The 14,461-nt window shown below is 61.0% G+C and overlaps 2 protein-coding genes across 3 annotated transcripts in view; one reads left to right on the top strand and one right to left on the bottom strand.

Moving 5' to 3' along the window:
- The first annotated feature begins 75 nt into the window (after positions 1-75).
- Positions 76-9,516, top strand: PDIA2 (protein disulfide isomerase family A member 2). The gene is made up of 11 exons (XM_029049262.2): positions 76-1,215; positions 2,433-2,639; positions 3,296-3,432; positions 4,475-4,612; positions 4,827-4,937; positions 5,370-5,495; positions 5,861-6,055; positions 6,238-6,358; positions 8,293-8,474; positions 9,102-9,194; positions 9,334-9,516. Exons 1-11 carry the CDS (start codon positions 981-983, stop codon positions 9,376-9,378), a joined length of 1,590 nt encoding a protein of 529 aa, XP_028905095.1. The 5' UTR covers positions 76-980; the 3' UTR covers positions 9,379-9,516.
- A 453-nt stretch (positions 9,517-9,969) lies between these two features.
- The window catches only part of AXIN1 (axin 1), a 73,254-nt gene continuing 68,762 nt past the window's right edge, over positions 9,970-14,461 (bottom strand). For both annotated transcript variants that reach the window (XM_029049253.2, XM_029049252.1), the window contains exons 8-11: positions 14,171-14,347; positions 12,290-12,535; positions 11,335-11,508; positions 9,970-11,116 (exon numbers count right to left, since the gene is read on the bottom strand). In XM_029049253.2, the coding sequence (XP_028905086.1) occupies positions 10,990-11,116; positions 11,335-11,508; positions 12,290-12,535; positions 14,171-14,347 (724 nt within the window). In that variant the 3' untranslated portion in view covers positions 9,970-10,989. The remainder of the gene's footprint in view (positions 11,117-11,334; positions 11,509-12,289; positions 12,536-14,170; positions 14,348-14,461) is intronic.

The following is a 14,461-nucleotide window of genomic DNA, read 5'->3' as shown; positions in this document are numbered from 1 at the left end:
CCGCTGCTCAAAGGCCCCTCACCCAGAGCCTCTGTCCTGGAGCTGGTGCCCAGCGGAGCCGAGTGCCCAGCAGGGCTGCGGGCACCTCTCCCAGTCTCTAGTCCCCCCCGACCTGGGCGAGCCTGGACCCCGGATCCTTGTCCTGCATTGCTGCCGGGGCGTGCACCCCTGCTGGGCTGCCCCACTTCCTGCCCCCCAAGACTGGGCCCCCTCCTGCTGCAGTAGCCACGATGGCATGTCCTGATTGCTTGCTGCATGCAGAGGTCACTGTTCTGACTGTCTGGGGGAGACTTCAGACACACACGCATGTTCCTCGCCCACAGGGAGCTTCCATTAATGGGGGTTTTGGTTTCCTGGGTCTGGCCAGAGCAGCCTTTCCCTCCCCTTCTTCCCTCCCTCCCTCTCTTCCTCCTTCCCTCTCTTTCTCCCTGCCCTGCTTGAAGATGGTTCCAGCAGAGGCCACCTCACCGGCTGGAGGGTCTGAGCCGGGCACAGTTGCCAGGGCGGGGCCGAACCCCCTGTTCCTGCAGGTCGGGTCAGCCCAGGGGCTGGTGGAGGTCGGGGTGAGGTGTGCGGGGTCAGGGAGCCGGTGGACAGAAAGCAGGTGGCAGCTACAACTGAGGTAAACCAAGTGTGTGGGGGAGGCCTCCTGCCCGCTAATGCCCCCCAAACCCTCCAAGGCTAGCCAGGGGTCAGGGGAGGGGATGGCACGTGGCCCTGGGCAAGGGCTCAGACCCGCCTCACTGTCAAGGCCAGGGAGAAGAGCGGTCCAGGGCTTCCCACCCTACCCCCGGGGATTCTGTGGCCCGTGGCCCCTCTGCTAGCCTTACCTCCCCACGCCCGCCCCAGGCAGGACCAGCTGCCACGTGGCGCCCAGGGGTTGGTACCAGGCTCCCCTCCCCCCCCGGCCCACCCCCTGGCCTGGCTCTTTCTCCCTGAGAGCGGAGCAGTCCTCCCCACCCGCCTTGCACCTTCACACCATGCACCGTCCCGGGCTCCTGTCGCTGTTGCTGCTGGTGCTGGTGGGGGTCTTGGCCCCTGGAGGGGCGGGCGAGGAGGCCGTGGGAGCGGGAGGACCCCCGGCAGACGAGGAGGCCACCGGGCCGGGGAGACCCCCTGCGGACAAGGTCCTGGAAGAGGGTGACATCCTCGTTCTGCACCGCCACAACTTTGATCTGGCCCTGAGGGCACACCCGTACCTGCTGGTGGAGTTCTGTGAGTGGCGGGGGGGTGGGCAGGGCGGGCGGTGGCTGGGCTGGGGTCTCTACTGCCTCCCTGGGGACCAGAGGGGGCTCCCTGTGGTCGGGAGAGCGTCCATGTGGTCTGGGAGGCTGGGGGGCTGGTCATCGGAGGAAGCATCTGGTCTGGGGGGGCGGGGGGAGCGGCACTCCTTTGCCCGACCCCAACCAGCTGCTACTTTCCCAGAGGTCCAGCTCCTGCCAGGAGAGAACTGGTCACCTCCGCACACCCACCGTCACGTGCACATTCTCACCTAGGCCCTGCAACACAATCACACATCTGCTTGCACAAGCTTGTCAGTCACACGCACTCACACTCCAGCAGTCCCACTTGTTCCCAGAACTTGCGGAGATTGGGTGCAGGGGGTTGAGAGTACATTGAGGAGAGGAGACCCTCAGTGGCAGAGGCCCCCTTGCCCTGTGACCTCATTGGCCAGACACACAGATATGTGCACAGACACTGTACACATCCTGCAGAAAATACATACACCGCAGATAGGGATCTGATGGAAGAGGGGGATTCCCGGACCAGTTCCCACCCCCTGGCCCGGAGGGCGTTGCCTGTGCCCCTTTCCCAGCTTCTCCCACAATCTAGCTTCTCACTTGCCAAAGCAGCGGCCCTCGGCCTGTCAGTGTCCCTCTGTCCTGAGGGCCTGGCATCCCTGGTGGGAGAGACCAGATAACACAAGCCCATGTGTACACCTATGCTTCTGGTGCTTAGAACAGTGCTTGGCACGTAGTAAGCGCTTAACAAATCCCATCATTGTTACTATTATTATTATTTGCCCATGCATCAGTGCAAATGCAGCCATGGGGCTCATGAGTGGAGGCGGAGACAGACGGGTGCGTCCGAGTGGCAGAAACCAGAAAGGGCAGCGATGATGGGAGGGTTGGCTGTTGAAGCTTGAGTCCTCACAGGGCCTGGGCCGGTCCGGAGCTAATCAGGGTGGGTTTCAGGGAGGAGGCGAGTGCTCAGTCCTGTTGCGGAAGAAGAGAGGGATGTGTTTCGGTACTTGTTTGCCACCGGGAAGCGAGGTGTGATCCAGTGTATGCGGTCTAGAGGGGACTTCCCAAGGGCCCCTGGCATGTCCCTGGAGGCCCTGTTGGGGAAAAGGGGCTGGGGCGAGTCCCTCCCACAGGGGCGGAGCGGGGACGGGGCAGCCTGTGGCCAACGTGCTTGGCTTGGCCCCCCAGATGCCCCGGGGTGCAGGCACTGCCAGGCGCTGGCCCCCGAGTTCTCCAAGGCGGCCGCCCTGCTGAAGAACGTTTCGTCCGAGCTGCGCCTGGCTAAGGTGGACGGTGTGGTGGAGAAGGAGCTGAGCGAGGAGTTTGCCGTCGGCGGCTTCCCAGCTCTTAAACTCTTCAAACTCGGCAACAGATCGGACCCCGTGGACTATTTGGGTGAGAGACTGGGGGTGGGCCACCTGGGAGCTGGCTGCCACTGGGGTCAGAGCTGGGGCTCTGAGGCAGGTTGAGCTTAGGCGGGCTGGGATAGGTTGGGGGAGGGCTGGAGTTAAGGCTGGGACTCTGAGGCAGGTTTAGGACTATTTGATTCAATCCAATCGTATTTACTGAGTATTTACTCTGTGCAAAACACGGTACTAAGTGCTTAGGAGAACAGTAGAACAAAAATAGGCTCTAAGCTGAGGATGGGCTAAGTTGGGGGAGAGTTGGGGCTAGGGTCTGTCTCTGGGCAGGTGGGCCTGGGGCTGGGTGAGGCTCGGGGAGGGCTGGGGCTGGAAGGTTGGATTTAGGCTTGCGGCTGGGCCGGGCTCGGGTCCGGGCTGGGGTTCTGGGACATGTTTGGTCTCGGGCAGGGGCTGGACTAGGCTGTCCCAGGCTGGGAGCAGGCTGTCTCTGGCGGTAGAGCCGGGGCTGGGCTAGGCTGGCGGACGGTTGGAGTTGAGGTCAGAGACCCAGGGGGTCTAGGGTAGAACCGTGGTCTGAGCTGGGGCCGGGCTAGGGCTGGGGTCCGAGCTGAGGCTGTCGGTCAGGGCCGGGGCGGACCCGAGCGGGCGTGGGCCGGGGCTGAACGAGGTGGTGACGGGCTCCCTTAGGGCGCCGGGAGGCGGGGGCCATCGTGCGCTGGCTGCTGCGCAAAGCCGGGCCCAGCACCACCCTCCTGGAGGACGAGGCTGCGGCCACCCGCTTCATCGACTCGCAGGACCCCGTCGTGGTCCTCGGATTCTTCTCGGTGAGAGGAGCCACCGCCCCTAGACGTCGGCCGGACCCGCCGCTGGGGCCCCTGGCCAGCCCCTCCCCTCCTCCCCCGGCATCCTCCCTCCTCCTTACTGCTCTCTGCCCCTCACACCTCCTCCCTTCCCCTCTGCTTCCTGTCCTCACACCGTCCCCTCCCCTCCTTCATAATAATAATAATGATGATGGCATTTGTTAAGCGCTTACTCTCTGCCAAGCACTGTTTTAAGCACTGGGGTAGATACAAGGTAATCAGGTTGTCCCACGTGGGGCTCACAGTCTTAATCCCCATTTTACCGAGGAGGTGACTGAGGCACAGAGAAACGAAGTGGCTTGCCCAAGGTCCCACAGCAGACAAATGGCGGAGCTGGGGTCCTTCTGACTCCTAGGCCTGTGCTTTCTTCCACTAAGCCGTGCTGCTTCTCATCCTCCCCTCCCCTCCCCTGGCCTCGGACTCCTGCCCCCTCCCCACCTCTCATCTCTCCCTCGCCCCTCCCCCTGCTTCCCTTCGTTACCATCAGTGGTATTTATTGAGCACTTACTCTGTGCCCAGCACTGTACTAAAGGCTTGGGAGAATACACTTTAACAGAGTTGGTAGACATATTCTGTGCCCACGGTAAGATCCCTCACCACACCCCCTCCACCTCTCATCCTTCACCCGACTCCTCGGTCTTGCTAGCCAAAGGGATTGGGGGGCTCCCCTCGGCCTGACGTGGGGAAAGGCCCAGGTGTTTCTAGAACATTCTGTGCCGTCCCACCGGTTTGCATAGCATGCCGATCCCTCACCTGGTGACCTCGGCTTCAGCACAGCCAATCCCAGGGAAGGATTCTGGGAAGGAGGAGGGAGGCCGGCCAGGTCGGGAGGAAACCCAGACCCGTCCAAGCTCGGTGGAGCCCGGCGGTCCCGAACCCGACGCAGAGGGTCGGCCTCCGTCTCGGGATCTGAGGGGGAGAGGGTAGAAGCGAGGGGTCTGGGGGTCCCCTGGGGCCGGGGGCGGCCCCTCTCCGCCCCCGTACTCAGGCCATGGTCCCGGGGCAGGATCTGCAAGGCGACAACGCAGCCGTGGTCACCACCATAGCGGAGGACGCCGTGGACTTCTCCTTTGGCCTCACCGACCGGCCCGAGCTCTTCCAGAAATATGGGGTCTCCCGGGACACCGTGGTGCTGTTCAAGAAGGTGGGCGTGAGGGAGAGGCTGGGGCAGGTTGGATTCTGGGGGCCCAGAAAACCTGACTCCTCCTTAATGCATTAGGTGAATTTAAGCAAGTCTCCTCCATCTCTGGGCCTTGGGGTGGTTGCAGAGTGTGTATGTGTGTAGAGGGGAAGGTTGGGGGTGGGGGGAGATTCCCCGCCTCCCCTCCTCAGTAATTCTCTCCTCTCCCTCCCCACAGTTCGATGAGGGCCGAGTGGACTTCCCGGTGGACGGGGACCTGGACCTGGAGGAGTTTTCCCACTTCCTGCTGATGCACAGCCTGGAGCTGGTCATGGAGTTCAACAGCCAAGTGAGACCCCTCCCCTCGACCCACGCCCACCTGGCCTCCCAACCCTGTACCCCCAACCCCTCCACCCCCTCTCCTCACCTGGTCTTGCCCCAACGGGGCCCTCCCCATCTGCCCTCCCCTCCTGGCCCCGCCCCGACCACGCCCTGGTGCCCATCCTGACCCCGAGTAGCCTCCCAGGTCCCCCCAAACCTTTCCCTGTTCCTCCCCCTCAGCCCCCCATGAGGGGAGGATCTTGGGATTAAGTTCGGGGTTGGTGGAGGGGCTTGAGCCAGGGTTGGGGACGTGGGTGGGAGGAAAGTAGTGAAAAGAGCCTGGACCTGGGAGTCAGAAGACGTGGGTTCTAATTCCCGCTCCGCCACAGGTCTGCTGTGTGACCTAGGTAGTTGGGAGCTGGAACCCCAGCCCCCTTTAACTCTGTTTGCCTGTGCTCAGACGTCCTCCAAGATCTTTGAGGCAAAGGTTCTCAACCACCTGCTGCTCTTCGTCAACCAGACGCTGGAAGCCCATCGGGCTCTGCGGCCGGCCTTCTACGAGGCTGCCGCGCCCTTCCGCGGGCAGGTATGGCACACCTGGGGGGCCCTCCCCGCCACGCTGGTCTCCCAACAGTCTCTGCGGCCTGCTGCTGTCCATCTCCCCCAGGCAGCGGTGCTCTTTCCCTGCCACGTACCTGGGGACGACATCCTTCTCCCCATGGCACCTATGGTCGGTCTCCCCCAAGCACCTATGGTTCCCCCACATCTACAGACTGGAAGAGGATAGAGCACTTGGGAGGAGAGACCTCCCCTGCCCCGCCCTTGCTCATCTATACTCTGCCCCCCCCCGCAGGCCTCTCTTCCAATCCCGGCGTCCCCTCTGGGGCCTTGCGAGGGGGCTGGGGACGGGGGCAGGGTTGGGAGGGGATGCCGAGACCCCGGTTGGCCCAGGTGCTGTTTGTGGTGGTGGACGTGGCAGGGGACAACGACCACGTGCTGCAGTACTTTGGCCTGAACGCCACGGCCGTCCCCACCCTGCGCTTCATCAACGTCGAGACCACCAGGAAGTACATGCCCCAGCCGGGCCCTGTCACCGCCGCTTCGGTCACCGCCTTCTGCCAGGATGTGCTCGGGGGCAAAATCAAGGTGGGCACTGGGGGGGTGGGCCCCGAATCCCAGCTGTCCGCCTCTCCCCGGGGCTACGACCACGGCTTACCCTGGGTCCCCGGATGGGGGTGGGGGGTACCACCGCTGCCCTGCGGCCGAGAGGGGGGCTACCGGCTCCTGCTCCTAACCCTGACCTCCGACCCTTGGCTCCTCCCACTCAGCCTTACCTCAAGAGTCAGGAGATCCCCCCGGATTGGGACCAACGGCCAGTCAAGGTTCTGGTGGGCAAGAACTTCGAGCAGGTGGCCTTCGACGAGACCAAGAACGTGTTTGTGAAGTTCTGTGAGTGAAGTTCTGTGGTGAAGTTCTGTGGTGAAGTGGGGAAGTTTCTCGGGGTGCAGAAGCAGTAAAATGCCCACGGCAGGACACCGCACCGAAGAGATTAAGGGCTGGGGAAAGTACCATAAGACCACAACATCTGTTCCCTACTTAGCCACAACGTGCTTTCACTCTAACCAGAGAGGAGGCGTGGCTTAGTAGAAGGAGCACGGGCTTGGGAGTCAGAGGATGTGAGTTCTAATCCTGACTCCGCCACTTGTCTGCTGTGTGTCCTTGGGCAAGCCACTTCTCTGTGCCTCAGTTACCTCATCTGTAAAATGGGGATTAAGACTGTGAGCCCCACGTGGGACAACCTTCTATCTCCCCCAGCGCTTAGAACAGTGCTTGGCACATAGTAAGCGCTTAACAAACACCATCATTATTATTGTTATTATTATCAGAATAATAATTATAAGAAGTATTGTATCTGGCAAGCGCTTACTATGTGCCAAGCACTGTACTAAACACTGGAGTAGATCCAAATTAATCAGATTGGACACAGTCCCTGTCCCACATGAGGCTCACAGTCGAAGCAGGAGGGAATAGGATTTATTCCCCATTTTATAGATGAGGACCCCAAAGCACAGAGAAGCCAAATGACTTGCCCAAGGTCACACAGCAGACAAGTGTCGAAGGTAGGATTAGAACCCAGGTCTTCTGACTCCCAGACCTAGATCTTTTCACTAAGCCACAGTTTCATAGAAGCAGATCGTTGTTGAATTATTCCCCAGATCTGTGGAGTAGGAAAACAGAAATTGATAGATGGATTATATTGATGTACACGAGTGCTGAATGCAAGTGCTGGAGGTCACTGTTGGGTTGACTCTGATAATAATCATAATACTAAAAATAATGATAATAACTGTGGCATCTGTGAGAGGGCTTCCTTGACCCAAGCATTCATTCATTCAGTAGTATTTATTGAGCGCTGACTATGTGCACAGCACCGTAGTAAGCGCTTGGAATGTACACTGTACTAAGCGCTGGGACAGGTACAACTTAAGGCAGACACGGTCTCTGTCCCACTCAGTCTAGGGAAGAGGGAGCATAGGTATTCAATTTCCACTGTACACAAGGAAACAGGCTCAGAGAATCAATCAGTGGAATTTATTGAATGCTGTTTGTGTGCAGAGCACTGTATTAAGCGCTTGGGAGAGTATAGTGAAACAGAGTGGAAGATATGGTTCCCTGCCCACAGAGAATTTACATTCTAAAGGGGAAGTGAAGTGTTGTCCAAAGTCACGGAACAGGCAAGTGGCAGAGCCAGGATTAGAACACAGGTCCTTTGACTCCCAGGCTGCTAAGACTCGGGCGTTGATGAGGTGGTGGTTGGAACCAAGGGAATATATAAGCCCCTTGAGGGAGTGGGTTTAGATGGAGACTGTGAGCCCGTCATTGGGCAGGGATTGTCTCTGTTGCCGAATTGTACATTCCAAGCGCTTAGTACAGTGCTCTACACATAGTAAGCACTCAATAGATACTACTGAATGAATGAATGGAGACTAAAAGGGGCAGAGGAGAAGCGATCAGAGAGATGGGAGGAGAAGCAGGAAGGGGTGAGGGGAGGGCTTAGGAGGGAAGATGAGCAGGTCAGCTTCGGGCATCGGGGGTTTGAGGGGCCGGTGGGACATCCTTAGTGCGGCAGAGTGCTCAGTACGGTGCTCTGACTACAATAAGCGCTCAATATTTATCAGTGATTGGTGGATCCGGATGGAGTTTGGTACGTGTTCTGCCCCCGGTAAGCGCTCAGTAAATAGCACTGATTGGTTGATTGGGATAGTAGCGTTGGTGGCACAAGCCGGCCGGCTCAGAGGGTGGCAGGGAGTGACGGGAGCCGCACGCTAACTCTCCCCCTGCCCCTCCCTTCCCCCCGCCCCACTCAACGAGCCTGTCCGCAGATGCCCCGTGGTGCACCCACTGCCGGGAGATGGCCCCGGCCTGGGAGGAGCTGGCGGACAAGTACCGGGAGCAGGAGGACATCCTCATCGCCGAGCTCGACTCCACCGCCAATGAGCTGGAAGACTTTACTATCTCTGGCTTCCCGACCCTCAAGTATTTCCCTGCCGGGCCGGGGAGGAAGGTAGAGGTCCGGGCCAGGGTCCGCGGGGGGCAGAGGGAGGCGTGACGGAAGGTGGGGACCCAGGCTGGGGCCAGGGAGGAAAGTGGATGCCCAGGCTGAGGGTGGGAGGGTGCAGAGGAAGGTGGGGGCCCAGGTGAGGGCCAGAGGCGGGGTCACCTCCTTCAGGAAGCCTTCTCTACTTTCCTCTAAAAGAAGGAACGTGCAGAAAGGCTGTGGGTGTGTTCTGGGGTGCGGGGAAGTTGGGAGTCATGACCTGCAGGAAAAGAGACATTTAATCAGGGATGGCCTCCTGGAGGAGGTGCAATTTCAGGAAGGGTTTGAAGAGGGGGAGAGTGATGGTCTGTGGAGGGATGAAGAGGGCAGGAGTTCCAGGCAGGGGGAAAGGTGTGAGCAAGGCAACCACAGTTAGGGGGTGGGAGGCAGAGGAGGAGCCCGCGAAAGAGACTGAGAAGGAGAGGCCAGAGAGAGGATAAACGGGGAGAGGACGGTGTTGGTGAAGCCAAGGTTGGGTAATGTTTCCAGAACTCCTCTTAGGTCCGTAAGTGTCCTGGGATCGGCAGGGGACGGGGCTGGGGGCGGGGACCACCCACCTGCCACCCTCTGCCCACTCCCCATCCCGCCCTGCAGGTGGTGGAGTATAAAGGTGCCCGGGACCTGGATGCCTTCTCCAAATTCCTGGACAACGGTGGCGTCCTGCCAGCTGAGGAGCCCGAGTCCTCGGTGCGTCGCGTCGCGTCCCTCTTCCTCCTCCTGCCACTCTCCCATCCTTCACTGTCCCGGGGCTCCTCGGGGGTGGGGCAGGCTGGGTCGGGGGTCCCACCCCGGGACACTGAGTGATCCAGGCACTTTGCTGTTTCAGGAATTGGGGACTAACAGCTCGGATGGGAGCAAAGATGAACTGTGAAGAACCCTCCCCCCCCCCCCACCTCCGGCCCCCCGAGGAAGTCCTCCCCTTCTCCTTTGGGGTGACCCTCTCTGACGGGGTCCTCCCTAGGACGGGTGGGGGCTGCATCTGGCAAATAAATCATTCCAATCACTCACAGCTGCTGCTGCTGTCTTGGAGGAAGTGGACGGATGACCCGTTGACGAGGCGACCAGCCCCAGCCTGCCCATCCCCATCCCAGGGGCTCATGGAAAAAGGATCTCAGTGCTTAGGGTGGAGCACGGCATGGAGTAAGTGCTCACAACTCACCGTTATACTAATTAATTATGGGGGGGCTCCAAGAGGGGAGGAACTCAATGCCATGACCTGGGGTAGAGAGGTCCCCAAGGCCGGTCCAGTTCTTGGGGGAGGGGTACAGCCCACCCACTTATGGACGCTGAGAGGGCAGGGCCCTACTTGGGAGCCTGGCGGGGGGTTGGGGGGGGGTTCCTGCCCATTGTGGCCCCGGCCAGCCGGGTCCTGCCGCCTCCCCACCAACGCCTGCCTCGGCAACCCCCGGGATGGGCCTACCGCCCTCCCCACCGGGTGCCCAGGCAGAACAGCAGCCAGGGGGAGGGGTTTCCAAATTTTATTTGATTTTATTATTCTCCAAGTACCTTTGAAAAGATCATTGTACAAGTCATCAGCGCATGAAAAACGGGAAGGGGGAGCCAGGCCCCCCCATCCCCCAAATGTACATATTTACAGCGGCTTCTCCGGCCAGGGTCGGGGGGAGTTGGGGGCGGAGACTCGGACACCCTGCTGGGCCCAGGCCCACTGGCCCAGCCCAACTGGGGCCTCTCGCCACCCTGCTCCCGGGGGAGTGGGGGTTCCCGGTGGGGGACTGCGGGGGGCTGGCGGCCGGGTCAAGGCACTCTGTGACACACGGGATGGACGGACAGGGGCCCGGCTTGCCCGCCTGCCCGCCCGCTCTCCCTAGGTGGGGAGGCGGGGGCCGGGGGGGGTCGGAGCCTGCCAGATCCGGGGGCAGCAGAGAGCAGAGCCCGTGCCCACCCATCTGCCCTCTGGGGAAGGAAGGGCCGGCAACCAAGCCCCGAAACCGGGCAGGGCCTCGCCCTCCTCCGGGGCGCCCCCGTCCGCAGCCGGCTGGGAAGCGGGGGGCGGGAAGGAGGGAGGGGTCAGTGGCTCCAGCCCGGGCACCGCCACTCGACCGACCCCGGCCCCGGGCTCCGGCTCCTCAGCGGTCCAGGCCGGGCGGGGGTCCTGGCCCAGCTCGGGGCGGGGGAAGGGGGTGGAGGGGCAGAGAGCTGTACACATTTGGTGGCTTGCGCGGGCCTGAGCCGGCGAGTCTTCCCTTTACATAAGAGCACTGGGACCCAGGAAACCCCCCTGCCCCGTGTATTACAATATATCAAAAATATGAGCTTTAGTAAACAAGGCCATATTATACTTTCTAATACAACTGTACAGTGCTACATTACAGTGAGCCCCCTTCGGGGAGCACCCTCCTCCCTGCGAAAGGCTGCCCGGGGGCGACCGGGCGAGGCGGGGGTTGTGGGGAGAAGGGGTTGACCACCCAGGGACCACCCGGGCTCCTCGGCCCCCACCCCGTGACCTGGGCCGTCGGAAGGGTCAATCCACCTTCTCCACCTTCCCGATGATCTTCTCCTTGAAGACCGGCAGGGCGGCCTGGTCTTCCCGCACCTCCTCAAACACCACGCAGCAGTCAAACTCGTTGCTCACTTTCTTGAAGAAATACCTGTGGGGGCAGGGAGGGAGAGGTGGGGCCTGACACGAGGCGGTGGGGGCCGGGGAGATCCCCACCCCCAACGTCTCCGCCCTCTAGTCGGGTCAGTGAGGGGAGAATGGATAGAGGCCAGTGGGAAGGGGAGAGGTGTGGACGGTTTGGGAGAGGATGGTGAGGCTGGAGCCACCTGAGAAGAAGACCAAAGGGTCGGAGGGCAGGGCCTCACCTACCTGTAGTTGCCCTTCTTGGTCAGGAGCTCCTTGAACTGGCCCAGGGTGACCACCCGGCCCTTAACGAGTGTCCGGTACGGGATGGGTTCTCCACAGAAGTAATAGGCGACCACGATGCCGTCACAGGGCTGGGAACCTCCCCCGCTCCCGCTGGCCCTCTTCTGCAGCTTCGCCCTGGAACGCAAATGGCGGCCGGGCCGTCGGTCATTCTCCCCGGGGAAGGCCGGTCGGCCCGGGCCCAGACGGTGGCCCTCAGGGACCCGGCTCCTCCCCGCCGAGGCCCTGCGGGTGAAAGTAAGAGGCGGCCGGCCCCCACGCGGGCCTCCGAGCCCTCGGGATCTCCCAGTTTCCCACCGGGCCCGCCGACAGCTATAGACAGGCGGACCTTTTCCTCTTCCTCCTCCTCTCCCTCTCCACAGCAGCCCTTAGCAGCCGTGAGGGGAAGCTCCCACCTCCACCACCCATACCTCGTTATACCGCTCCCTGGCTCGGGGCGGGGAGGTGGCCACAGCAATAGCGGCGGAGCATTCTGATGGCCTGACACGCTCCCAGACAGAGCCGTCCCGGGCAGGGCCAGTGCCTAAGTGCGCCAAGAGGTCTCTCTCAGCTCCCGGCTAGCCTCAGGACCCTCGGGGTCCTCCCAACGTCTGAGCTGGGATTTGGTGTAGGTGAGGTCGCCACGACCCCGGGGAACCCCTCCGGACCTCACCTTGCAGCTGTCCCTGAATCAGGGTTTGGCCTTTTTCTCTGGCTATGAACTGGCACAAGGAGACGGCCAATTCACTAGCTGCTCGCCCTATGCCCCGAGAGCAGTGGAAAAGGGGGCGGGAGGACCTGGACACCAGAAGTCCCACGGCCCCAAGATGTCATCGGGGTGTCCCCGTGGGAGCCTTGTGGTTGGGGGTGGGGAGGGAAGTCCCCCATTCCTCCCCACCCCATCCCGCCCCTCCCCTACCTCTGTTTGGCAGGCAGCTTCCCGGCCCTCTTCTCTTCCTCCTCCAGCCTCCTGCGTGCCTCCTCCAGCTGTGTGAGAGGGTTGGGGGCGGGGTTGGGGGGCATCGTGGGGTCCTGGATGAAGGGGTGGGAAGGCTGGACCACATTCCGCAGCTGGGCAGTGACCCAGGGGTGGACGGCTCCTGGCCGCTCGATTGACAGGGGTCTGGACCCGTCGTGGCTCATCTGCTTCTTTGCTCCCGATGACCTAGAGTCAAAGAGGTGGCAGCTCGATGACCCCGGCCCCTCCGGACCCCTCACCACACCCTCCATGGACCCGGGCTGAGGCACTGGACACCAGGCTCCCGCCAGGCCTGCGAGAAGTGACTTGGGCCAAGAGCCGGGCCAGTTCCCAAACGGGATGACCCTCCCTTTGGGGCGGGGAGTCCTTGGGGGCCTCATCCCGGAAAACTGCTGCCGGTCTGATCCTGACGCTCAGGGCCCAGGGGTCAGGGGACAAACCAGAACCCGCTTAGAGCTTCCAGAGGGAGGGCGACCTTCCCGGTTGCCTTCGTGTTGTAGGAAAAACACATTCTACTGTACATATCGTGGGCAGGGACTGTGTTATATTGTACTCTCCCAAGCGCTTATTACAGTATTCTGCCTACTTCATTCACTCATATTTATTGAGCGTATACTCTGTGCAGAGCACTGTCCATTCCCTTCCCGCAACAAGCTTACAGTCTAGAGAGGGGAGTTTAGAGTCTAGAGGGGCATAGTCTAATAATAATAACAATGATATTATTTGTTAAGCACTTCCTATGTGCCAAGCACTGTTCTAAGCGCTGGGGGGAGATACAAGGTCATCAGGTTGTCTCACGTGAGGCTCACAGTCTTAATTCCCATTTTACAGATGAGGCAACTGAGGCACACAGAAGTTTAGTGACTTGCCCAAAGTCACACACCTGATAAGTGGCGGAGCTGGGATTAGAAATCACGACTTCCGACTCCCAAGCCCGGGGTCTTTCCACTAAGCCACGCTGCTCCTGTCTACACAGTAAGCACTCAATAAGTACCACTGATTGATTGATTTTGGGGGTCTGAGGAAACAAGGGAGGGCCCAGGGGCTTGGTCACTGATGGGGTTCAGGACGAATCCCCCTCTCTCCGTTGGTCTTGCCTCAAGCCTAACGCTTCCTCCCAACCCCAGCCACGTGCTGCCATTTCACAGTACTCAACGGCACATAGTTGCAAAACCGGAAGGAAGACTGAAGGTTAGACAGGAAGACTGAGGCAGAGTCAGGACGGGGAAGCAGTCCAGAGCCCAGGCATCTGATGCCACACACACACGCACACCGCCACGTCCATGTACCCGAAGTGGTGGCCACAGGCCTGAGGCTATGCCCACAGGCCAGACCCTTCTTCCTTGGTCTAATCTCCTGGGACCCCCGCGGGGATCGTGGTCTACCAGAAGAAGCTGATGTGGTGGGAAGAAGGTCCCCTAGCTCTCCTGTCGGGTTCTAGCAAAAGAGAGTGCCAGTCCCGGCAGAGTTGGACCCTCCCAGACTGACTACCAGAGCGTGAAGGGGTGAGGCGGCGGGATGGTTTGGAGAACCCACAGGGAGTGGGCCGGGGCCCCAGGGGGAGGGCAGATCGGGTGACTCAACCCGTTCCATCCCCTGCCTGGCCCTCTGGGAAGAGGGCCTCGGTCTTTCGCTCAACACCACTGCTATCTCACGGCACCTGCTGTAGGTTGGGCCCTGGGCCCCCCTCCGTCCCCCAAGAGAAACGGTGACTCCCGTGTTCTGCTAAGTGACGTCTCGCCCCCCAAGTCACGTGAGGCTGGGGTCGGGGTGGGACTAGCCACTGGCCCAGGAAGCCCTGGATGGTTACCGGATCCCTACCCGTGGACAGTCTTCTTGTGCCTGCTGATCTCCTTCTCGCCCTCTATGATCCACTGCAGGATCTTCTGGTTCCTCTCAGCATCCTCGGGGAAGGCCGGCATCTCGTAGCCTGCCCCGTCGCTCTTTCCCGTATCCGTCTTCTTCGAGTTCCTCTTTGACAGCAAACCCGCTTTCCCGCTGAAAGGGCAAGGACAGAAGAGGGTCACTTCCTCATGTCCCCGGCCCGGGAACCCGGGAATCCCTAGAAATGTTACCCCCTAAAGTCCCAATCTGGGACACCGGGAGCCCTGA

The sequence above is a fragment of the Ornithorhynchus anatinus genome, chromosome 21 (genome assembly GCF_004115215.2).
Source record: "Ornithorhynchus anatinus isolate Pmale09 chromosome 21, mOrnAna1.pri.v4, whole genome shotgun sequence".
In the NCBI taxonomy this organism is placed as follows: domain Eukaryota; kingdom Metazoa; phylum Chordata; class Mammalia; order Monotremata; family Ornithorhynchidae; genus Ornithorhynchus; species Ornithorhynchus anatinus.
The sequence above is the reverse complement of the archived record's forward strand: the minus strand, read 5'-3'. Positions and strand labels throughout refer to the sequence as shown.

Bases quoted from the DNA above. Each gene is read 5' to 3' on its own strand.
- PDIA2 (XM_029049262.2), top strand. From the start codon at position 981: ATGCACCGTCCCGGGCTCCTGTCGCTGTTGCTGCTGGTGCTGGTGGGG. The intron at 3,433-4,474 runs GTGAGAGGAGCC...GTCCCGGGGCAG, and splicing joins TGGTCCTCGGATTCTTCTCG to GATCTGCAAGGCGACAACGC. The intron at 5,496-5,860 runs GTATGGCACACC...CGGTTGGCCCAG, and splicing joins CCGCGCCCTTCCGCGGGCAG to GTGCTGTTTGTGGTGGTGGA.